Raw genomic sequence first — 25,580 nt, forward strand, 5'->3', positions numbered from 1 at the left:
TTTGGTCTCAAAACTTGATGTAACACAAACAAACAAAAAATCTATTAAGCAGAGTACTGAATTTGAAATTCTGACTCTTATAATTTAACTATTAGGTACCATAATTTTTCATTACAAATATTCAAGATTCTGTAACGTATTAAAGAAATCAGCTCATATTTGAGGTAGGCCTCTGTGTGGCTTCAGTAGTACTGTCATATATGTCCTTGGAAAGGGCACTTTTATGGCCTGTAGATGTACAGTGCAAGTGTCGAGGAAACATTGCAGTAAATGGAAAACAGCTACAACATTCAGCCCTAGAAGCTCTGTTTCACTGAAGAAATAATGTGCCTTTCTTATCTTTGTTGTGTAAATGAATGCTATACTATTCTGTGATAGAAAGCAAGGGACATTTTAAAAGATTACTATGTGAATATCTCTTGAGAAAATTCAAGCTTTTGTGGAGCTTTACTGCTAGCTTTTGGCAAAGCAATACATGAGGTGTGAATAGTTGTATTCTTTAGCATAGTTGCCAAAGCAAGTTATTCAATGATAAAATAGGACAAGAAGAAATGTGATTTTTTTTTTATTTCAACATAATGTTTGAGGATTGATACAGAGATAAACAGATTGCATTAAGTAGTTTGCTAAACTACTGCTAGTTGCATTATGGTAGCCTTCCTCTATAACTACATTTCTATAAAATCCATAGTCTGCATACCTATTAACTGAGTATTTAGAAGACTAAACAGGAAAAAAACAGGCCATATTAATCTTTATTGTATTTGAATGATGACTTCTGTCATCATCTGTAAAGTTACCAGGAGCACCTCTCTCATACTCTTGGCACTCATGAAAATTAGTTAATAGCATAATTAACATGAACAGAAGACTCAGCAGGAACCTCACATACATAAATAAATGGACCACATAGTATAGATAAAATAGCCATTCCATCCTCTGTAAACATTACTCCTCAAATAACATTTGTCTCCAAAAATCCCTCTAAAAATTTTTGGAGACTCCCGTGCAGGTCAGCATATCCAGACTATTTCGAGTTGGGTGTGTGTTTGTTTGTGTATTCCAGAGGAAAGGGTCCCTCATCTAGAATGCCCTGCCAATTTAGTGAGAGGGATCTCTGGCTGGAGTGTCTCCACAGGTCTCAACTTCAACAGTGTGTCATGTAGAGAGAGGCAGTCTAAGTAGGCAGGCCTTGAGTCATTTAGGGATTTGTATATCTATACTAGTACCTTCAGCTCCACCTGGAAATCTGCAGGCAGCCAGGACAGATCTGGGAGCACTGAAACAATAATCTCATAATGGGATGCTTTACTTGCTGAGCGGGTTGCCACATTAATGTTAGCTTCCCAGTGGATTTAAAATGCAGCTCCAAGTAGAGTGTAGTCCAGTCTTGATGTGACAGAAGTAAGAATTATTGTTACAAGGTCAGCATTTGAAAGAGAATGATGTAATGTGGGAGAAAGGGTTCAAGTGATCTTAGCTACTTGTTGAAAGGTTACTGGGGATAATTGAGAATCCAACCTGATTCCACATCGAGAAGATATCCTCAAAGGGTATGTCTACACAGCAAAGAAAATCCCATGGCTGGGTCGTGTCAGCTGACTCCGGCTCAGGCTGTGGGGCTGTTTCATTGCTGTGTAGAATTGTGAGCTCGGGCTGAAACCCAGGCTGTAGGACCCTGTGGGGTGGGAGGTTCACAGAGTTTGGGTTCCAGACAGAGCCCAGAAGTCTGCACAGTAATGAAACAGCCTGGTAGCCTGAGCCCCACAACCCCGAGATGGCTGGCATGGGCCAGCCTTGGGTTTTCCTTTGCTGTGTAGACATACCCTTAGAGGATATCTTCTCCATGTGGGAGACAGTATATACCCTTTGAGGAACATATATTGTCACCACATCTTCCAGTTACTTTCCCTGATCTATTAACCTCACCTTTTTTTTTTTTTTTCCTGGGTTGTGCCTAGTATTTGTCAATGTGAATTTGGTAATATAGTGCATTCGTTCTGGCTTCTCATTGTACAGCAAGACATTAAGGAATTGACTGCCTGGAATCATACTTGAATTGGTTTGTTTGGTATCGCTTCAGGTTCGCTTTTGGTTAACAGGCTACTAGAAATTCAGCCTTCAGAATTTTCGTTTAACTTGCCATGCCTGCTGCAACTAACAAACTTTCTCCTTGATGAGAAAATAATAAAAAGTGTGCACAGTTCTGTCACTATATACACTTAAACTTGGTTCATGTGTGTGGTCTTCTGATGTGTCCTGAAGCTTCAGCTCTTGACAAAATACACCTTTATGGAAGAAGAGCCTTTAGTATGTGTCCCTTGTGACGAAGAATTCCTAGTTAGGGTAGGTTTTTTTACACCCCTCCCCCCCCTTCACTACTGCTTCTGTGCCCTCGCAGAGACTCTCATTAGTTAGGGGAGACTGTAAGCAGACAGGAGACATGTTCACATCAAGAACCAAAGGGGGCCTGTTTCCCAACTAATTATCCAAGCCCATCACCAGAAGAATATAGTCCCATCTACCAACTGCCTTACAGCTAGATAGGGCAGGACATCTTGCCTGCAGCTTCCACTAACAGCAGAGGCTGAAGAATAACCTACCTATTGTCACCACTGCTGCACTGAAGAACAATTGTCAGATAGGTGAGCCAGAGCCACCACCCTTAACATTTAGAAGCCACCAATCCGAACAGGTGGGCCTATGAAAAAAGTTTATATCATTACTATTTCAAAACGTAACCCATTCCTGTCCACCGTGATCATGTAGCTATGCACGGGGATGTGCTGAGTGGATAGGATAATTCCTTGGGATGCATTCCAAGCATAACTGATTTGTTTTATGTTAGGTGTTAGTTGGAGAACTCTAGGTGCCCTCCAGCTCCCTGTTGCCGAAGTGGATCCCAAGTTCTGTTTTCTTTCACCAGTCCTACTGATCAGTTTACACTAGTAGACATTATCAGGGCTATCTAGAAAAGGGCTAGAAGTGTACTTTAAAAACAGAAGTTCTCCTTTATACTTTTAGTCCTCAATCAGAAGGCCTGTCTCTGTGTGCTTGGCAGTGCCCTGCAGGGAGCCACATAGAGCTGTGCTTCTCAACCTTTCCAGACTACTGTACCCCTTTCCAGGAGTCTGATTTGTCTTGTGTACCGCAAGTTTCACCTCACTTAAAAACTACTTGCTTACAAAATCAGACACAAGTGTCACATCACACTATTATTGAAAAATTGCTGACTTTCTCATTTTTCTCATATAATTATAAAATAAATCAATTGTAATATGAATATTTTACTTGCATTTCATTGTGATATTAGAGCCTGTTTTTCACTTGGAAGCCTTGTCAGAAGCTTGAGCCCCAGGCAGCAGGGCTGAAGCATGCTACTTAGCTTTGCAGCAATCCCTGTGGTGTGGGGCCCTGGGCAGTTGCCCTGCTTGCCACCCCTTTATGCCAGCCCTGCACTTGCAATCCCCCTAAACACGTCCTGTGGAACCCCCCCCCCATCCTCCGAGGGCTGCAACCCCCAGGTTGAAAAACATTGATCTAGACGAGTCGAGTACCCCTTGGAAAACTTGTGTGTATCCCCAGGGGTACATATACTCCTGGTTGAGAATCACTGACATAGAGGAACCTCTCACAGGAGCAGTGGAGCAAGAGCATGTAGCTCTGGGTAGGAAGACTGGGAGGAGGAAAAAGTATAGAAAAGGAGTTTTAGGTTGTGTTGTCAGGATAATATTTTACCTTACTATGTCCTGACAGTTGAGGTGGAATACATTTTTTTTTAAAGCGTTCCATGTTAAAATTTTGACAATACATCACTAGATAGTGTGCTGTATCTACAACATTATTTTTTTTTCCCCTTGTAACATGGAAATCCTTTGCAAGTTGTTCTCAGACAGAGAAGCTTGAGGATTATGTCTCAGAGTTTCTGTTCTTCCTGGAAAATACAGTTTGTAAATGTAATACCTGTCCCTTACAGGCATTATCTTAAAGTCACACAGATGGACCGGACTCGCATCATATTTTACTTCCTCCCTCTTTACAATTATAAAATCACCAGGTGGTGGGGTTGACAAATTCCTCCCTTTTCTGTTTTGAATATACCTGGACTGCTTCCAATTTTGCTTTATTTTCTGAGTAAAAGTGGTGCCCCGATAAGCTTGCTTAGCAGTGAGACAAAGTTAATTTCTTCTCTCTGCCCCATCCTTTTAAAACATGGTCAGAGGAAGGAGGTGTCACTGATTCCAGAGTAGTGGGGAAGACTTACAGCTGGTGTCAAAAATGACTTTACACAGAGACTCATTTACACTTCTAAATTTCCTTTTATGTGACAAAACCATCTTTTGATGAAAATTAAGAAAGGTCTGTAGAAAAAAATTTCCAGTGAAAAGATGGTTACGTTCAAGTTTTCTACTTTCAGTTTGATCAAACTTACATTTCTGAAGTGACTTTCATGAAAACACCCCTGCACAGTGTACTAAAGCGTACCAAGACCAGTGGGTTGAGTGCCACTCTTTGACCCAGTGACCACTTACATGATTCTGCTGGGATCATTTCCTCTGCAAAATAAGCTTCCTTACACTGGGTAGGGTTGGGACTATGTGTGTGTGCATATTTTGGGTAGACTAGTTGGTCTACTGTGGGGAATGTTTCTGCCACTGTGATATGGCAGATATGGTTGAAGCTGAAGGGAAGATTCTTCTGGCATCCCTTTATGGCTATTGTGTATATATGTGCAGGTGGATTTGGAGCTATGCATAGGTGGAACCATCTGCCTTCTGGCTAACTCTTACATGGTTTGTGCTTTCCCGAGGCAAGCAGTTTTTTTTTTTCAGTGGGAGAATAAAATGATTAATTTCATCATTGTTTTGATAATCGGTGGTTGGGCAGATTTTGTGCCTGTGTTGCTAAACATTCATAACAGTTTCTCAAGAATAAGCTGCTTTGACGGGTCAAACAGTTCTACTCCAATATGACAGCTCTTTCAGCTGTATGTTTGCAAAACCCACTAGTGAGTGCAAAAGGTTGATTCATAGAATCAATGAGACTAAGATATTTCAGATGGAAATATACATTTCCTCCACCATCTCACCGTGCTTTTTCTTTTCTGAGCCTCTAAGACTAGCGTCAAGTCTCTGTATAAAGGAGGCATGTACAGCAACTGCCATATAGCTTGTCTAGAATGTTAAAAGAAAATGCAAACAATATTGAGTTTGAACTTTGGTCAATCTTACTGTACTTTGAATATATTTTACACAAAGCATCAATTTATGGGAATCCAAGAATTACTATTTTTTGATGCTTTATGTTAATATTTCTGTGTAGAGAAGCCGAGCAACATACATTAATGCTAACGGTCTTCTGTAGTAGAGAATATAATTGGTAAGCATTTACACCACAGTAGAAAGTCAGAAGCCTTTCATTGCTACTTTCTGTTGACATGTACAGCAATTAGCTCAGTTATCAGCAATAAATCATATTTAACTTTAAGAATTTATTTCAGTTTTATGTTAAATACATTCTTTGATAATTTGTTCAAATAGCAGAAGTTGTAGGTGATAAGGTGTGAATAATATACAATGCTTTCTTGGTAAAAGAGAATGTGTGTATATAATACATGCAAACCAGCCCAACCAAGGGACATTCAGAGTTAAGTCTTGCTTTATTTGCTTTGGTACAATACTTGGCCTGAGGAAAAAATGTATTTTCTTGTCAGAATCACGACCCCTCTGTTCATCCACAAAATTGTCACAGCAGCTTTTGAGTCAAAGTATTCAATGAAGCAAGTTGCTGTGCAAAGCAGATTTGGCTTTGTTGGTCTGCCCCAGCCACGCCCCTTTCTGATGGCTGGAACTGTGGATTCTGCCTTGTTCAGATAGGCATTCTATTATGGCGTTTAGCCAGGGAGAACTGAATGCCCAATTGGGCTTAAAAACTCCACAGGTAACTGTATTACTGTATATAGGCCAGGGTCAGACCTCCCTCATCAGTGAACACCACAACTACCCCACCAAGTAAATAGGGTCAAAAGTTGGATTGCTTCACTCTCCTCATCCCTAGATGAAATTATTTTGCATTGTAAAAAATAGTCTGGATGAAGTTTCATGCTAATCTTTCCCTCCACAAATGTGGGTGGCACTAAGGTTATAGCACCTCTTGTAGCCTGCAAAACAATCAGCGCCAGATGCAGGTGGAGAAGAGAGAAAAGATTGAAGACTAGGAATTTCTTTGGATACCTCAGTTATGAGCCTTCTGAGCTGAGAACTTGAAAAATATTAATCTACAAAGTTAAAAAAGCTTTAACATGTACTGCTCTTGAGGAGCTGAAAATCTTTGTTTCTAGTGGCATAAGTACCTTTGGTTGCACTACAGAGCTGCGCAACTCAGCAGTTCTTCACCTAGTTTTCTTTATTCCTCTACATATTTAAGCTTTATTTAAAAAAATACACAACGCTATGTCAATCCAAGAATAAAATTGCAAATTTAAATAGTTGGGAAACTCAATTTTAAATTTCTCATGGGGGTAAGATAACATTCCTATTACACATGTAGTATTTTTGCTAAATTAAATGTTTACCTTAATATGCCATATGGTCAAGTTAAAATTGCTTTGAGAAATTTAACTTTAATTTCCTGACTTGTTTTGTGTTTAAACTTGCAAACCTAACATTGTGTTGGTTTTGTTTAGGACTTGATCCTGGTTCCGTGTGTATAACCTGTGAAAACAGGAGCTTCTTATAGAAAGCACTCCAGGGTGAGGCTGTTGATATATTATTAGAGTACCAAAAGTGGGATAGGGTTTAATAGCCTAAATTACAAAGGAAGCATTTAATCATTTAAAACAGAATTAGCCTGAAATTTATCTCAGAAAATGTCTAAACATATAGCTGTCCATTTTTACACTAGATTCAGCAACAAACTGTTCAGTGCAATTTAACTCGTTTTATGACTCATTCACCAGATTTCACTTTCTGCTCCATCCTGCAGTGTTCTGTCTGTATATTTTTATGACGACCACTTCTTTAATTTGATATGGCATCTATTTCTCTATTCTCAATAGTTCTCTAGAAATTCTCAGAGCCTGATGCTACAGACTTTACTGTCATGAAAACATCTTGTTAAAGACCAATGGTGCTGCAATCAGTGGGAGTTTTGTTTACAGGATTAGGCCTCTCTATCAGTTATTAAGGCCCTATCCTTTCTGGCAGGTAAATTATGGTAGCTGGAATGGTTTTAAATAATATAAGCTACTAGAGAATGACTTGTTCCTGTTTTTGCTTTTTAAAACGTTTAGCATCCAGATACCCAAAACCACTGGTACCCTTTGAGAAGGCAACGAAGCGGGTAACATCACCAGAGTCAACTAGTACTTTTGGTATGGTAAAATCTCTTTTATGTTTGCTGGCTTTATGCAGCACAAAAAATGTAGGAAATTTATCAGTTTGACATACTTCTGCTTGCTTGTTTTGAAGCAGTTGGCATGTTTTGTTAGCAGGAATAAAGTTTGCAGTTCTGTTTATAATTCAAGAATGTCAGCTAAGTCCAGAAATTATTATGGGAATGTTTTTAGCTCAATTGTAGAAAGTTGTTCTTTTCCTTCTCCTTGTGGAGAGGCTTATGAACTATATCATAACTTTTAGTTAATGCTGAAACAGGCATGCTTCTTTGAAATAGCTTTGTTCACTCTGTAAACATTGGCAACATGTACCTTATACCATCAGCATCTCTTTGCTAGGAAAGAGCTACATCTGGTACACTAAATGTTCAGTACCATAGTACTGAAATACTTTCACCACTAAAAATATTGTTACTTTTTTTTACAAAAACCAAAGCAGTAATTACTGTTCATAGGTGAAATGGAATGGAATATTCTGATTTAGATTTAGGGCAAAATTTTCAAAATTGTGCATGTGCAATTTTGCATATATATTGTGCCAAGTTACTTCATAAATTATGCTTGCACACTTTTACATGCATGTCTTTACAAATTTGAGCCTTAAGGCCTGGTCCTGCAGATGCTTACTCGTGTTTTAACTTCAAGTGCGTGAGTAGACATGTTGAAGGTAATGGGATTACTTACATACATAAAGTTCAGTATATACATAAGTGTTTTCAGGAGCAGGGTCTAAGTTTGAAAATATATGTAAAAGTAGTAATCTTATATCTGTAAAAGGAAGACATTTATACCTGTAAGAAGTTAGATTTTTAACTAACTTTTCTACAGGAAAATATGCTACTTTTTGATATAGTAGGACTTTTAGAGGAGATCAACATTCTGCTAACACTAAATGTGTAGTTTGATTTTTACAGTTCACATTACTATCCTAGTTAAGAACACTTTAGCAGCCATAAGCGGTATTCAGAGTGTGCATATGCTTAGTTCCATTATTTTCTCCATCAGGGGCTTAGTTCTGGTGTGTCTTCTAAATTAAAAGAAAATAAAATGTGGCGTTTCACTTAAGCAACGAGAAAAGTATACCCTGAATTGTCAGCTCTTAGCCACTGCCGATCTTATTTAGCCAGAGTGAACTAGGTGCTGTTCAGAATTATGAAGACATAGTCTGTTTCCTCTCGAATTTACATTATAAAAAGACAAAGATCACGGAATACAGGTAGATACAGTATAGAAGCAGAGAAGTCAGGGTAACTTTCACAAATCTTGTTAAGTTAGTTCCATTTTAAAAAATATATAGAAATAGCTTGTTTTTAAAAATATCATGGAACCGTTTCAAAAACAAAAAGTATCTTCTTTTAGTTTACTCTTATTCTGTGTGAAACTTTCCTTCATAACAAATAGCATGCTTGCTTGAGTCTTGGGACATGTACTAACAACGCTTGCAATTAAATTTGTCCTTTCATTTCTGACGGCTTTTTGAATTTTCAGTTTTTGTCCCATATGAACCATATTTACTTGGTTTTAAAGGCAGAAGTTCAGAAGAATGTTTTATCCAACGGATGTGATTTTTTTCATCCAAAAACTCTCAGTGCTATATGAAAGAAGTTGAAAGTACTTCTGCAGTGTTCATTGCACTATGTCTATCTAAAGAATAAAGTATGTCAGTTTTTTAATATATAGCCCAGGTTTTGCTAACCTTTAGCAGAGATACGGCATGTCAGCATTTGCTGTTTCTCTTCTTTCTAGTTTATTAAATGATGTTTCCTCAGCATGTCTGCCATTTTCCATTCATCTCTGATAGTGTGTTTACATTTTGTTCTTTGGATTCCTTTGGAAGACTTGTTTGAATTATTCATTTTGTACTTCTTGTTTTTAAATTGGTGAGGATAGATGTTGATTGTGCCTTGGGGAAGGACGCACTAAGGAAAGGCACTCTATTTGTAAGCTCTTTAAAAAGAGGAACCAGATGGCTAGAGATTTAAGATTGAAGCAGCGCCTTCTCGAGCAGACTTTGAAGCCTGCCTGGATGCTGTGGACCACTTTGGAAAGTCAGGCCCCTCAAAGAGCACCAGAGCTGGGACTTCTCAGCCAAGCACAAATTACTCATGTAGAAGGAAGAGGAACCATTGGGATATCTGAGGAAAAAACCTCATAATACAGCCCAGGGCCATTCCGGAGGTCGGACTTGACTTCTCTGCCTAAGAATAGTACTGAGCAGCACTGAGAGTCTCCGGTATACTGGTAGAGTGGGACTATCAACATGCTCTCCAGTACTGAGGTGGGAGCAGAGAGGGCCTGTACTGTTGACTCAGTACTGCCTTAGGTGCCTGTTGAGACTGTCGGTCTCCTCCCTGTGTTATATCAATAAAATAAAAACCAGCAGGATCTTATTTAAAAGGGAAAAAGGCAAAATACCACATTTATTGTGAATACAGAAAGAATCATAGTAAGCAGTTAGTTATAGCTATAACATTCCTTTGGTACCAATGGCACCATGAGGTTGAGCTATGGATGATGCTGAATGTTTAGTGGCCCCATCCAGTGACCCCAACAACACCGTCAAGCTATTTGGAGGGATCCTCACAGTCAAGCTCCCTCCCCTTTCCCATCGCTCTCAATCTCAAAGGTCATCGAGACACAGCAGGAATCACAGTCGGTAATGGGATTGGTACCATTCCTGCAGTAGAGACATGAGACCTTGGCCTAGTTCTTTCTGGTTGACAATGCCTCTGTGGAAGTCCTTTGTTTTGGAGAAATGCTGGTTGTCTGTACACTGTAGGGTGAGTTCACCTGTACCTACAACGGGCTCCTTGCCAGAACCACCAGGCCTGCAGCCATCGGCTCCCTCTGCCATTGGGGTATCCTGAACCATTATGGCAGTTAGATGTCATTCTTCAAGGGATTCCATTGGTCCCAACTATATCTTTCTCCTCATCGCCAAATGACACAGGAGTACTGAGTCTTCAGTGCTGGATGACTTCAGATTTTTTCATGATCTGCTTAGTTGCCTGGCATCGGCCTTAGGAATTCAGGCTGAGTTTGTACAGGAAAACACCTACGCATTGGTGGCTATTCTCCAACCATCGGTTCCTTGGATAGTTGCAGCCCTATAAACAAAGCAATACAAGAGCCTGGTAAATCCCTGTAGAATGCCCTTGCTTTGCTAATGCACACAGCAAAGCTCGCTGTCAGAAGATACTGTGTGCCAGTGCAGGGCTTTGAGTCTATTTTCTCTCATCCAGCTCCGAATTCTCTGACTGATATAGTGGCAAATGAGAAAGTAAGACAGGGAAGATCTAAATCGGTGCCTATAGAAAGAGTCCAAAAGGCTAGATTTGATGGGGAGAAAGATCTGCTTGACTCCCACTTTGCAGGTGCACATTACAAACAAGCAAGCTGTGTTATCGAAAAATAATTTTGTGAACTGGGATGCTATGTCCAAATTTGTGGACAAGTTGCCAGAATCTTTCAGGCAGGAGTTCAAGGCCTTTATTACAGAAGGCCATTTAGTGGCCAAGACATTCTTACAGTCAGCCCTGGATGTAGTCGGTGCTTCATCCAGGCTCGGGGCCTTGGCCATAACAATGAGAAGAATCTCATAGTTACAAAACTCTGGCATAGCTCCTGAGATCCAGCAAACCATAGAGTACTTGCCATTTGGTTGCTTCCTATCCTTGAAGAAAACTGAGGAGAGATTTCATTCTTTTAAGGTCTCCTGGTCACCCTATGCTCATTGGGGACTTACACCCAGGCTCCAAAGAGATGTCATTTTGGGAACCAACAGCAGTGTCATCCTCGGTGGTATTTCCAGCAGTCCTCCTTCCCTGTGAGGCATCAAGATTTCCCCAGAAAGGGGTACAAATCACGGAGAAGGAAACCTTCTGGGTCTAGTTTTTTCTCAAATGGCCCATCCTCTTCCTCTTTTGGTTAGACACGTTGTTTGGGCATTTTGAGAGCAGTGCCTCAGTTGTCTGTGTCGTATCCACGCCCTAGCTATGTGGGGTCAGGCTGTCTCACTTCTACGGTGTTTGGGGGACAGTAACTATGGAGAGATGGGTCCTGAGCACCATGAGATTGGGTTATAGCATTCATTTCCTTTCCATTTTCCCCACTCCCCTCCTACTACCCTATCTGTCTTCAGGGATCCCTCTCAGAACTCACTGCTGTTACAGCAGGTATGAACCCTGTGTACTCTGGGGGCTGTCGAGGAGGTTCCTCATCACCTTCACGGAAAGAGATTTTACTCCTGGTACTTCCTAATCCCCAAAGCCAAAGGGGGGAATGAGACCTATCCTCGATCTCTGTGCTCTCAAGACACATTAAGTACATTAGATTTTGCCTGGGTACTCTGGTTACCATTCTCTCAGCTTTGAATCACGACCTGTTTGCTGCCCTCGACCACCAGGATGCTTATTTTCACATGGCAATTTTCCCAGGCCACAGGAAGGTCCTCAGATTCCTCATTGCTGGCCACCACTACCAGTATATGGTCCCTCCCCTTTAGCTTATCAGCCCCCATCATGGGTTTTTACCAAATGCATGGAGGGTACTGGTGGCTTTCCTCAGGAGGAGGGGACTTCATATCTTCCTGCACCTGGGTGATATACTACTGTGAGACTATCCAAGGAACAGGTCCTCAGTCTTGTCAACTTTTCACGCTAGACCTTTTTGATCATCTAGGTCTGTTCTTAAAGGGGCAAATCAACTTTGTACCCAACTCAGAAAATTATGTTCATTGAAGCCTGATAGATTCTATGAATTCGAGGGCCTTTCTTCCATCTGAAAAGTTCCAGACAGTTCAGCAACTTCATTGGGATCTCCAGTTGCACCCTTTGACCATGATCTCAGTATGCTTGAGGATACTGGGCCATAAGGCTGTATGCACATACATAATGCAATATGTGAGGTTGTGCCTTTACCCTCCTCAGTGGTGGTTGAAGTTAGTCTATCGCTCAAGTTGCAGACATGGGGCACCCTTGTCGAGGTGCCTCCAGAAATACTTCGCTCTTTACAGTGGTGGATGGAATACAACAATGTGTGTCAGGGAGTCCCCTTTTCCTGCCCTCCATCGATCAAAGCAGTGATTACCGAATGCCTGTGCAATAGGCTGGGGAGTGCATCTGGGAACATTAAAAGTTTGGGGCTTGTGTTCAGAAGAGGAAGCTCCCTCTCATCAGCCTGCTGAAACTTCGGGAGATATACAATGCCTGTCGGGTTTTTCGGGATCACATACCTACTCACTTAACATCATGGCCAGACATGTTAAAAGGCCAGGCTGTATCTATCCAGCGGTTATCTAAATCTAATTGCATTAACACTAATTAGAAATAATCCAGTTTAGATCCTTAGGTGCAAATTAGGGTTTATTCCAGTAGAGCTCAGGCAGCTTCTCTAGCTTCCCTGAGAAGCATATCTGTTTCTGAGATTTATAAAGTGGCGATGTGGGGATTAGTCCATATCGTTACAAGACGTTATTCCTTGGTTGAGGTGTTGAGATCTGGTTGTTGTTTTTGCAGAGCTGGATGGCAATCCTTATATAAATTGACTCTGAGCACCCTCCTCGTACACATCAAATTACTGATTGTGAGTCACCAGAAGTGGAATATACATATGGACAATTGCTCCAAGAAGAAAACTGTTACTTAGCCTACAATAACTGTGATTTTTTTTTTTGAGATGCTGTCCATATGTATTCCATGACCTTTATCACACCTGCATTCTGTATTGGCAAAGAAAACTGAGAAGCTATTGGGACTGCTTTCTGCTCAGTACTCGGGAGTGTGAGGGCACAGCCCGAGTGGATGCTGTTGACTAAAAGATTCCAATACAGACAACACAACTCGAAGAACCACAGTTACTATAGTGTAAATAAAGGGGGTTTAAAATTTGCTAGAAAAATCCAACATATTTGTTGTGGATTTCAGTGTCATGAGAGCTACTTTCTTCATGGTTGCATACTTTATTCTATTTTATTAGGCTTCACTCCTGTCAAGGAGCCAAGGAAATTGTTTTAAATACTTCTGTATGACCATATTCTATGGAACGTATAAAATAGGCTATCGAAGAACCTGTATAATTTTAAGAATTAAAAAAAAGCGATTGCATATCAAAGCTGGCTTCCAATAGGCTGGCCTTTAAAATTAAATTTTCAAAGAATATTCAAAGTGTGGTTCTGCACTGAAAAATGAAATGACATCTTCTGACTTGATAAGTTTCCAGTTCGCGTTTAGAGTAATATTTTCTTCCCTTAGTGACAAATATAAGATTTGTTCCTGATACTCAAGGGCTATGAGAGAGAGAGAATAGAAGCCAGCTCTTTCTCATGAAGCATCAACAGAATTGTTAACTAATTTCCAATTGCCATGCCAAAATTTGCCCTCTTATTTGTGCGAACCCCATATATACCACAGAAGCTTAATTTATACTGATGCATGATGTAGAAAGAAAAACTTGATTTTTCAGAGTCCAGGTTGTCTGTAGCACTGGCGGTTAGGAAAAACAACAGCCCCTGTTTATATTTAAAACTAGCAGATGTGCTCTGGCTTTGGAGACGAGAAAATGGAAGCATATGATGCCACTGTAGTTAGTTGTCATAGTGAAACCATGCATTAAGAACATATGTTGTCAAGGTTCCTTCCCCACTCTGAACTCTAGGGTACAGATGTGGGGACCTGCGTGAAAAACCCCCTCAGCTTATTTTTACCAGCTTAGGTTAAAACTTCCCCAAGGTACAAACTATTTTACCTTTTGTCCCTGGAATTTATTGCTGCCACCACCAAGCATCTAACAAATATAACAGGGAAAGAGCCCACTTGGAAACGTCTTTCCCCCCAAAAATCCCCCCAAGCTCCTACACCCCCTTTCCTGGGGAAGGCTTGATAATAATATCCTCACCAATTGGTAAGGGTGAATACAGACCGAAACCCTTGGATCTTAAAAACAATGAAAAAGCAATCAGGTTCTTAAAAGAAGAATTTTAATTAAAGAAAAAGTAAAAGAATCACCTATAAAATCAGGATGGTAAATAGATTACAGGGTAATCAGATTCAAAACATAGAGAATCCCTCTAGGCAAAACCTTAAGTTACAAAAAGACCCCAAAACAGGAATATACATTCCATTCAGCACAACTTATTTTATCAGCCATTTAAACAAAACAGAATCCAACGCATATCTAACTAGATTGCTTACTGACTTTTTACAGGAGTTCTGACCTGCATTCCTGTTCTGGTCCTAGCAAAAGCATCACACAGACAGAGAGAACCCTTTGTCCCCCGTCCCCCAGCTTTGAAAGTATCTTGTCTTCTCATTGGTCATTTTGATCAGGTGCCAGCGAGGTTGTCTTAGCTTCTTAACCCTTTACAGGTGAAAGGGTTTTTCCTCTGGCCAGGAGGGATTTAAAGGTGTTTACCCTTCCCTTTATATTTATGATATATGTCTTCGGAACTGAAAGGCCATCAGGCCAAACCTGACCTTAAAAAAAACAAACAAACCCCCACCCCTGTTAATCTACCTTCCAGCTTTCTCAGCCTACCCTTTAATTGCTTTCTTTTCCAAAATAAATGTAGGGTCTCGAACTCATCAGTGCTGTTTGATTCAGATATCTTTCTTGGTAAGTTTTTCACCATATGCTCATCCTCTATTTGTAGCTATTGTTTGAGTTTCCTCTTCTGTTTCCAGTTTTTTACCTTTTTGACTGTAATTTTATTGATTGTCTTACTGTGATAAAATAACATCTGCTAACCCCTTTCAAAATTTGGGAAACCTTCTAATCGCACTGAAGTTCATCATTTCTCCTGGTTGAATTATGACAAATTCCTTTTAGACTACTTAGATTCATTTGCCCTTCTCTGTCTCCTCTCCAAATTTGTATCCTGTCATGTAATATTTATATATATATAGGATTCCAGATACATTACTTGTGAGTCTATCAACAGTTTCTTCTCTATCTTTGTATTCTGTATTTTGTAAATCTAATAGCCCCCCCGACACCCCCCCCCCCCCCCCGCTACACACTGGTATATGGTGATTTAATGATTTATTTGCACAGTAACCCCAAATACTTTCTCTGAGCACAGCATTGGAACCCTGTTCCGTTTTGTGCATGTCACCTAAAATGATCCATGCTCTCAGACTAGTATGATATTTTCCCACGTTGATCTTTGCAGATTGCTGTAGCCAGGACAGCAGGAATGGCAGGAGAGTCTAGTTGTCCCAAGTACTTGCCTAGCATTTTGGACAGATACATACTTGGTGTGACTAATTGTTCACATCTTTGATGCTACATTTACTGTGTTTTAGGGTGCTAGTTCAATCAAAACGACCACGGGTATGTCTCTTACACATCAGCTAGAAGTGTAGACCTACCCTTAATGTTTTGACAAATGATTGGGGTAGAGGACTGGGAATTGAGAGTTCTGGTTTCTGTTCCCAGCATTGCCATCTACTTGGTGCAACCAGAGGCAAGATAATTGTAGTGCCTCAGTTTCTCTCATAATTTGCCTTAAGGGAAAATTGAAAAGCATTTTGAAACCTTCAAATTAAATATATAAAATTCAAAGCATACTTAATCATGTGCAGAAGTCAGGTTTCTGGATACAAGTGGTGGAGTAGTTTATTCTAACTTTGTCTACAATCTGAATAGCTGGCTTTCTGCTCAATGACTAGTAGTTAAATAGTTAACATCAATGCTAGACTCATCAGCTTTCAGCATTCCTACTCAGCTGATCTGAATGGGGCAGTTTTCACCTATCTTTCAGCGGTGATGTAGTTTGTCCAATAGGTTTAACGCTATTTAGTGGCCTGTTGTTTTTGATCTATCTGCAGATTTGGTAACATGCCCTGCATAACTGTGTGCTGGCAGAGCCAGACCTTTAATCTGAGATGGGTATTTGTATTCCAATATGAAGTTTGTTTGTAATGTAAGGGGCTACCACAGCTCTATAACTGAGGCAATCACATTACAGCCTAGGTCATGAAGAATTGTCTTGTCCAAACTACAAACAGAAATCCTTATTTGAACAGTGATGTTTCTAAGCATCTGCTGATATAGTTATTACTGCAGTGTGGATTGGGCCTGAAACAACACTACCTCTTCATAATCGGATGGTCATTTTTGTGGCCGTAGGGACTAAAAGCTTAAAATTAAAAACAAAAGCCTACATGCTTTTGCTTGTTTTAGATCATCCAGTTCCGGTTTATTTGCATATTTAAAACAACCCTTGTCTCTTGCTGCTTTACTTCCAGTAGGGCTGTCTCTACACTACAGCTTATGTCGGCATAATTTGTCACTCCCGGGTGTGAATGAGTGAACCATGAGTGTCCTACATTATGCTGTCGTAAGTGTCAGTGTGGACAGCGCTATGTTGGTGGCAGGGCTTAGCTAGCTAGCATAGCATAGCTATTGCCTCTCATGAAGAGAGCTCTCCCATCGGCACAGAGCAGTAATTCTCAACCTGTGGCCCACAGGCCACTTGCAGCCCAATCAGCACACAGCTGCAGCCCATGTGACATTCTGAGTGCCATACAGGTAGTATATATATTGTGTGGATGTGGCCCGCATAACACACAGAGCTGCATATGTGATCCACCGTGGTATATAGGCTGAGAATCACTGGCATAGAGTGTCTTCACCAGACGTACTGCAGTGGTCGGTGCAGCTGCAGCGCTGAATGTGTAGACAAGCCCTAATTTAGGTTCGCTTTTATAGCTTTTTGGCTATACTCAAAAATATAAAAATCCCATCCACTATTGAATGCCAGCCAGCTTTCTTTAATTCATTTAAAAAAATGTATGCATGTAAATCTTTACAAAATCTTTATCTGAAATGTGTACATTACATTGATGAAATATGGCTGTCAGAATATGTTTTAATGACTGGACTTGCTGAAGCTGTTCTACTGTGTATAAATAGTCGGTCATTGAAGCAAGGACTTCAACATGGGTCTCACACATCCCAGGTGAGTACCCTAACCATCAGGCTATAGTCATTTTCATTCTTTCCCTGGCTCAGTGACTATCCCTAGTTAATTATGAATTGCCACCATGATTGACAAGGCTAGTCATTGGACCAGGGAAAGAGACTGAAAATGACTATAGCCTGGTGCCTTCATTTTGACGTTACAGTCAAGCTGTTTAGAATAGCTCATGATCATGAGTGCCAACCTCAGGGCAGACTTCCAAGGAACAGGGCACAAACACAGACTGGTTATATATTCTATAATTAGATTTCATCAACCAGGTAACAAGTGTGATCTCGTAAAGCAGTGACTCTCAACCTTTCCAGACTACTGTACCCCTTTTGGGAGTCTGATTTGTCTTGCGTACCCGGTTCACCTCACTTAAAAACTACTAGTTTACAAAGTCAGACCTAAAATACAAAAGTGTCATAGCACACTGTTACTCAAAAATTGCTTACTTTCTCATTTTTACTATATAATTGTAAAATCAATTGGAATATAAATACTGTACTTACATTTCAGTATATAGTACATAGAGCAGTATAAACAAGTCATTGTCTGTATGAAATTTTAGTTTGTACTGACTTCACTAGTGCTTTTTTTGTAAACTAGACAAATATCTAGATGAGTTGATGTACCCTCTGGAACACCTCTGTGTACCCCCAGGGGTACATGTACCCCTGGTTGAGAACAACTGTCTTAAAGCATTATAACAGCCTTTACATGGGCTCACATTCGAGTCCCTCGGGCACTCTGGTCTATCTTGCCACCCAGGCAAGCCTGCCTTTTGTGATAAATGGTCCCTTACACCAAAAATCACAATATTCAGGTTCTCCCAGTCCTAAAGGATCAGTCACTTATCCCAGGTCAATTGTACCTCTGATCTCAAATCAAAGGCAATGTTTGTAGCCAATTGTATAATACTAACTAAAGATTTATTAATTAAGAAAAAGAAATGTTATTTCCAAAGTAAAGCAGGTAACTATACACACGCAGATGAGAGAGTCTTCGGTTCCAAAAGGTAATAGTAGCTGCTGTAATATGGAAGATCTATATGTCTTGTGGGGCTAAGCCAAGCAGCTTGGGGATCCCTTGCTTGTGCTTTGAAATATTGCCGTTTCTGAATTCCAAGCAGTACAGTGACAGTTTTTTTCTTAACAGGGATTTTTATCCGTTTCCCCCAGACCTCAAGCTGATGGGAGGAGAGTTTGTCCATGTCTCTGTTTCATGGGTTTGGGGGGAAGCAATCAACAAATTGTCCACTGATGTCCCACAATTACTTGTCTGACATCTATAGGCCTTCTTTCATTGGGGAGAAGATGACACCTCTTGTGGTAAACTAGCATTTCATGCTTGGTAGTGATTCTCCCCTGATTGTGGGGGTTTATAGTCTTAGCAAACATTTTGATAGATACAGAGCAAACACTTACATGTTACTGTATAACATGGGATACATATATAAGAAGTAAGATTAATACATGCAGCATCCTACAAGCATTTTATAATGTCTAAACACATTCTTATAATTTTAACATCTGTTTTAACAGTGCTAACACTCAAGTGTCATGCCAGCTGTGCATTTGTCAGTGTTCAGTGAGGCCCAGGGGCCTTGGCGTGAGCTGGCACCTAGTCTGTCATCCTCACAATTACCATTTTTATTCTTATTTTTTTGGTTTGATCAAAACTGTTTGGCAAAGTCGACACAAATTTATGAATATTTTTGTGTTGACCGAAACTGAATTTTAAATTTCATCCAGCCCTAATTGCCATATTCTTTAGCATATTCCATGGAGGAAACTTGGCATCTATCATTAATCTTTCCATATTTTATTTTATTTGTTCAATAGCGGGACTAGAGAAGTAAAACGAAATTATATCAAACTATAAAACTTGCAGTGCGGGGGAAACCAATAAAATGGTTATCTGCAACAGTGGTGGAGCTCTAAATACCAAACCAGACTGTCAGTGACTTCTTAAGGAAGAAGAATAGAAACGTCTTATAACTGTGGTAATATGAGTTATGGGGAATGAGAAGAATGCAATCTGGATGAACTGATATATGGGGATGGGAACAAAATAACGTAAGAGGTGAATGTATTATTGATACTGTATTTTAAATGGACATTGTCAAAATTGACAAGTCCACATGTGGAGACTGTTAATTTAAATCATATATTCTAAATGGATTTTATTTAGACTGGCAAGAGAGCTCTTATGCCTCTTATTGGCAAACAAAGAGTTGGCCACAATGATCTGAGCTTTTGTGATGTCAAAGCTGGGTTATTCTAACTCTTTACATGAGGAATGAGTGCAGTGTTCTCTAACAAGAACAACTAAATACCTAGTCCAAATAGCCACTGAGACCCTATCACCTCAGTGCTCTTGCTTATTATAAAACACTGGGTTAATTTCAAGATGTTCGTCCTTCTCTTTGAGGCCCTCCTTGGCACTACACCAAGACCACTAAAAAGAGCTATAAAGACTGTAGTTTTGAGTATGGAGATATTGTAGTTTGCCTCTTATTTGGATATTTGAGGCATTCTTTCTGCCAAGCATCTTGTAGGAGTTATGTCTTATATCTAATGATGCCATCTTACAACTAGAGATCCTGGTCTGTGGTTTGGTATGCCTTGGATCATGCTATGTGCGAATTCTGTTTGGACTGAAGTGGAAAGATAGATGTATTCAAGTCAGCCCGGCCTGATGAAATTCACTCTAGATTATTTAAGGAACTAACTGAAGCAATCTTGGAAGCTTTAGCAATTATCTTTGAGAAATCATGGAGGATGGGTGAAGCTCTAGAGACTGGAGAAGGGCAAACATAGTACATATCTTTTAAAAAAGGAACAAAAAGGACCTGGAGAATTATAGACCAGCCAGTTTAACTGCAGTATCTGGAAAGATACTGGAACAAATAATCAAACAGTTTGTAAGCACCTAAAGTATCATCAGGTTATAAGTAATAGCCAACATGCATTTGTCAAGAACAAATCATGCCAAACAAACCTAATTTCATTCTTTGATAAGGGGTTACTGGCCTAGTGGATATGGATGGATAGGGAGGGGGGAAACTGTAGACTTGATATTTAGTAAGGCTTTTGAGACAGACATGACATTCTCGTAAACTAAGGAAATGTGGTTTAGATGAAATTACTTATAAGGTGGGTACACAACTGATTGAAAGACTATTCAGAGCGCAATTATCAGTGGCTTGCTATCAAACCAGGGCAACATATCTAGTGGTGCCCCACAAGAGTCTGGCACTATTCAGTGCTTCCATTAATGACTTGGATAATGGAGTAGAAAGTATGCTTATAAAATTTGCTGATGACACCGAGCTGGGAGGGCTTGCTAGGGATATGTGCTAGTACTTTGGAGGACAGGATTAGAATTCAAAAGGACCTTTGTTACCTGCGGTTTTGCTGAACCCAAAGCTCTTGGTAACTTTATTCTGTGAGGTGGTGGCAGGAAATAAATCAGTAGGGACACAGCACGTCTGACTGATAGATAGTTGACGCAAGCAGGCAAACAAAAGTGCTTTCACTTAAAGCGTCTACTTTATTTAGTCTCAAGCACTTACACACCTCCACAACAGGTTAGTAGAGTACCCCAAATTAACCCCAGATTCATATTTATCCAGCGTCTTGATGAGGTTTTGAGTGGATTTCTATAGACTTCCGGTGGCCAGCTTTCTGTCTGCAAAGGAATTTGAGAGGTGTTCAAGTGTCCAATTTCTTAGTATTACAAAGCTTGTTCATAAAACAACAACAAAAAAAAAACTGCAGAAGCTAAGTTAAGTCTGGAGTTTTCTAGCCTGTAGTGTGGACTTTTTCATCAGTTAACCTGCTGTATCTGACACAGCAATTAACTATTGCCAGACTTTCCATCTTGCAAAACCGCATGCTTCGGAAAATACTCAAGTCAGGAGGGCACAGGGTCATGTTTACTCCTCGTGGTGGCTCGCTTCTCACTTCCCCTCCTGATCTGCTAATTGTGCTAAGGCTTCAGAAACAGCCTTGCTAGCTGCTTTCAGCAGTGAGCATAACAATTGGTATTCTAGCCGGCAGTGGTCTAGGCTTGTTACTGGGCTCTGGGCTATCAAAAATGTCCCCTTCCTACACCTTGACAAATTGGAGAACTGGTTTGAAATCAGCGTGATGAAAATCAATAAAGATAAGTGTGAAGTACTGTTCTTAAGAAGGAAAATTAAATGCACAGCTACAAAAATGGGAAGTAACTGTCCAGGCAGTAGTACTGTTGAAAAGGATTTGGGGGGTACAGTGGACCACTAATTGAATATGAGCCAATAATGTGATGCAGTTGCTAAAAAGGCAATAGTCTGCGGTGTATTAGCAGGAAAGTCAGATGTAGGACAAGGGAGGCAGTTGTCCCAGTCTACTAGTCAGTGGTGAGCCTCAGCTGGAGTCCTGTGTACAGTTCTGGGCACCACACTTTCAGAAAGATGTGGACAAATTGGAGAGACTCCAGAGGAGAATGAAAATTTTAAAAGTTTTAGAAAACCTGCCCTGTGAGGAAAGATTGAAAAAAAAACTTGGCATGTTTAGTCTTGAGAAAAGAGAGCTGAAGGGGGACCTGATAAGTCTTCAGATATGTTAAGGACTGTTACAAAGAGGTCTGTAATCAGTTCTTATGTCCACTGAATGTAGGCGAAGTAGTGATGGGCTTAATCCGCAGCAAGGGAGATTTAGATTAGATATTAGGGAAAACTTTTAAACTATGAAAATAGTTAAGCACGGGATTAGTCTTTCACAGGAGCTTGTGGAATCCCCATCATTGGAGGTTTTTAAGAACAGGTTAGATAAACATCTGCCAGGGTTTACTTGGTCTTGCCTCAGTGCAGGGGGCTGGAGTAGCTGACCTTTTGAGGTCCATTCGAGCCCAACATTTCTATTATTCTGTGATTCTAAAATAAATCTGTAAATTTAAGGTACTGAAGTAGAGTTAGACGAGAGAGGGGAAAATGTTCCATTGTTTTAGGTGCTAGCCTGGGATTTGGGAGAACTGACTTGGATTCCCTGCTCTGCCTCAGACCTCCTTCGTGATCATGGGCAAATCATTAAATCTCTCTGTGTGTTAGTTCCTCATCTGTAAAATGGGGAATAATAGCACTGACCAACCTCATAGGAAGGTTGTGAGGAGATATACATAATTTAAAAAAAAAAAAAAAAAAAGTGAGGTGCTAAGTTACTTTAGTAAGGCACATCATATAGGTACCGAAGATAGAAGTCGTTACCCAAAGCTCTGTACATCCTGTAGTAATATACAACATTTGAATTTTGTGTGTGATTTACAATAATGTGCAGACTAATGAGTTTCTTAATATTGAAGTATGTTTGGGAACATGACTTAATGTAGGTTTCTTCAGGGAAGGAGCCTCATGTTAATACATATGTATGAAGTGCCAAGCACACTTTTGTCACTACCATGCATAAATATAGAAGCTTGTTGCTTTTCCTTGCATAATCACCCTACATGGTGTGACACTGTCTCCTTCTAACATATATGGGTTTGTCTGCTATAGCCTTTCAGTTAAGGAACCTGGTTCTTTATCTTAGCCAGTAGGGGCTCAGGGTTTTAGATCCAGAGGTTCTGGATTCAGTCCTCATCACTTGTATACACTTATAGTAAATATGGGGTGTCATGTTATTACCTTAAATGTTTTTGTTCTCGTTGTAGCACCTTCTGTGGAGATTGTGCAAAATGTGGTCCGGTAGCACTGAAGGCAGTTCAGTTTAAATATTTATTTTTAAAAATAGTCCTCCTTGTATTATACAATATTTGATATTCAGATGTAAGAGTAGGATTAAGTAAATAGAAACATTGAATAACTGTAGAAGTTTCTCAGATTTTTGAGGGAGGAATGAGGCACTCTCTCTAGATGTCACTAAAATTCTCTGAGGAAGAACTCTGTGTATCTTGAAAACATGTCTCTCACCAACAGAAATTGGTCCCATAAAAGATACTACCTCACCCACCTTGTCTCTCTAATATCCTGGGACTGAAATAGCTACAACAATGCTGCATATAAAATTCTCTGCAGATTTCCGTTACCTTTGTTAATTGTTTTATGTTGGTCTTTTATCTGAACAGCACCACAAATATGCAGAGAGTTTTATGGACGAAAATATCTTTTTCCAGTGGTGATGTGGAGTCACGTATTTTCCCATGTTCTGCGAATCATGTGAATACTTTCCTCAACTTTTTTTTTTTTTTTTGGTGTATCTAAATAGTTAATATAGTACAGCATATATTTAAGCATTTCACCAGTCAACGTCTTTCCATGGTTTGACTGTCATAGCAACTGGAAACCATTTGTATTGTGTGCAACAAGTGGCTGAAATTTTTTGTTTCTGGATACCGTCAGCTTGTGTTTTGGCATTTCCTGCCTGAAATATCTGACAACCACTGGAAAAGCAATGAACTTGTTCACTAAACGTTATAGCCTAAGTGTCTGCTTTATTTCCATCTCATTTTTAGGTTTTAGAGATCTTCATGATTTTACTGCCTCATGAGGCTATCCCAGTGAGTAAAATTGACAACTGCTCAGCAGTTATTATATAGAGTCCACCTCCTTCAGGATTCTTAAGTAAGTGTTACCTGGTTTCTGTGCATCTTATCCACCAGTCCAGAATTTTCCCCTAGCATAGTCCCTTTCCTCTTCATGGATACTCCTATAAAGAAAAGGAGTACTTGTGGCACCTTAGAGACTAACAAATTTATTAGAGCATAAGCTTTTGTGAGCTACAGCTCACTTCGCTCACGAAAGCTTATGCTCTAATAAATTTGTTAGTCTCTAAGGTGCCACAAGTACTCCTCTTCTTTTTACGGATACAGACTAACACAGCTGCTACTCTGACTCCTATAAAGGATTTTAGATTAGATTAGATTACCTTTCTGATAGACATGGAAAATACTTTTGGTTGTTTTGTGTGTTTAAAGCCCTCACTGTCCTGATTATGATTATCTTGGCAAGTGATTTGCTGGCTTTGCCTTGACAGGCAGGTCGGAGAGAAACTTGTGTTCTGGACTGATGGATCTGAGGCACAGAAACTAACTTCCAGGTAAGAAATTATCCTTCAATCTGTGTATGGTAGGGGTACTAGATTGAGAGTATTAGTACTTTCCTTGACTGTTCATATTATTTCCTCCCCCTTTTCCAGCATCCACTGTTAAACTGCTAACAATGATTTCTTTTCTGTTCTGCTTTGGAGGAGACAATTAAAATATGACCAGTACAGTATCTGAAATTATTCTTTCTTACAAAATACCCTCTTTAGATTTTTAACACTTTTACATTGAGACTTGATATTGCCCAGCTGTATCTTACATATTTAAGGGAGCATCCATTCCCATATCAAATATCACCAATAGCAGATTGCAGGATTATAATATTAGAGAGTGATTCTAATTTTTAAAATAAAATTATAACAAGTTATTACTTGGATTACTAGTAGACCTTGTGTATTTCTTTATGGCTGCCAGTTTCATTGTATCCTTATTTCTTAGTTGTTTGGTCACTCACAAACTAGCACTAGTGCTTCTTTAGTAGACTTGACTAATTTCCTGAATATCCCTGGTTATCACTCACCTAATCATTTTCCTTCTGGATGGAAGGAAAAAAACCTGGATCTAAACTGCTGTATATAGCTTGAAGGAGTATAAATCAGCCACAGTCAGCAGATTTTGTCTTTTTGCTGAACTAGGAACATATTGGAAAAACAGTGCTGTATTAGTGTTCAGATTTATGTCCTTCAAGCTTAATCCTTTTGCAATAAATCTAACTTTGTTTTAAAACAATTTATCAACTATAAACATGTAAAGAACTTAGATTTGAGAAGTGGTGGGGGAAAAAAAACCCACTTCCCTAGCTGATTGCTGGGCCTCAGTTATTAGGAAATAGAGAATGCCTTACACTTCCACATATACAGGGTATTCCAATGGTTTGCTAGTATGGTTCTCTTTCCATTTCATTCCTCCTGCTGCAAGACACAATCTGGTGTCTCCTTCAGTTGTGTGCCTTAGCCAGAAGGTCTGGTGAGAAGCTCTCTCGAGACCTGATGCGAGGGCTGCTTTCATTTTTGAGACACACATACTCCCTTTTTGTGTATTGAATTTATAGTATGATGGTAACTCTTAAAACTGAAGCTTCTGCATGAACGTTCTACTGAGGTTGCGGGGGTTACTGGCTTTTTTTTTTAAAAAATGGAA

General features: G+C 39.8%; 1 protein-coding gene across 5 annotated transcripts in view; it reads left to right on the forward strand.

Moving 5' to 3' along the window:
* Positions 1–25,580, forward strand: part of TMEM65 (transmembrane protein 65) — a 53,899-nt gene that overhangs the window by 2,179 nt on the left and 26,140 nt on the right. For 3 of the 5 annotated variants that reach the window (XR_005224246.2, XM_037892031.2, XM_037892033.2), the window contains exon 2: positions 7,292–7,372. The exons of the other annotated variants lie outside the window; for them this stretch is intronic. Coding sequence is in view for 2 of the 3 variants with exons in the window: in XM_037892031.2 (XP_037747959.1) it covers positions 7,292–7,372 (81 nt within the window). In the remaining variant the exon portion in view is untranslated. The remainder of the gene's footprint in view (positions 1–7,291; positions 7,373–25,580) is intronic. 5 annotated transcript variants of the gene reach the window in all.

Source organism: Chelonia mydas, chromosome 2 (assembly GCF_015237465.2).
Source record: "Chelonia mydas isolate rCheMyd1 chromosome 2, rCheMyd1.pri.v2, whole genome shotgun sequence".
Taxonomy (NCBI): Eukaryota; Metazoa; Chordata; order Testudines; family Cheloniidae; genus Chelonia; species Chelonia mydas.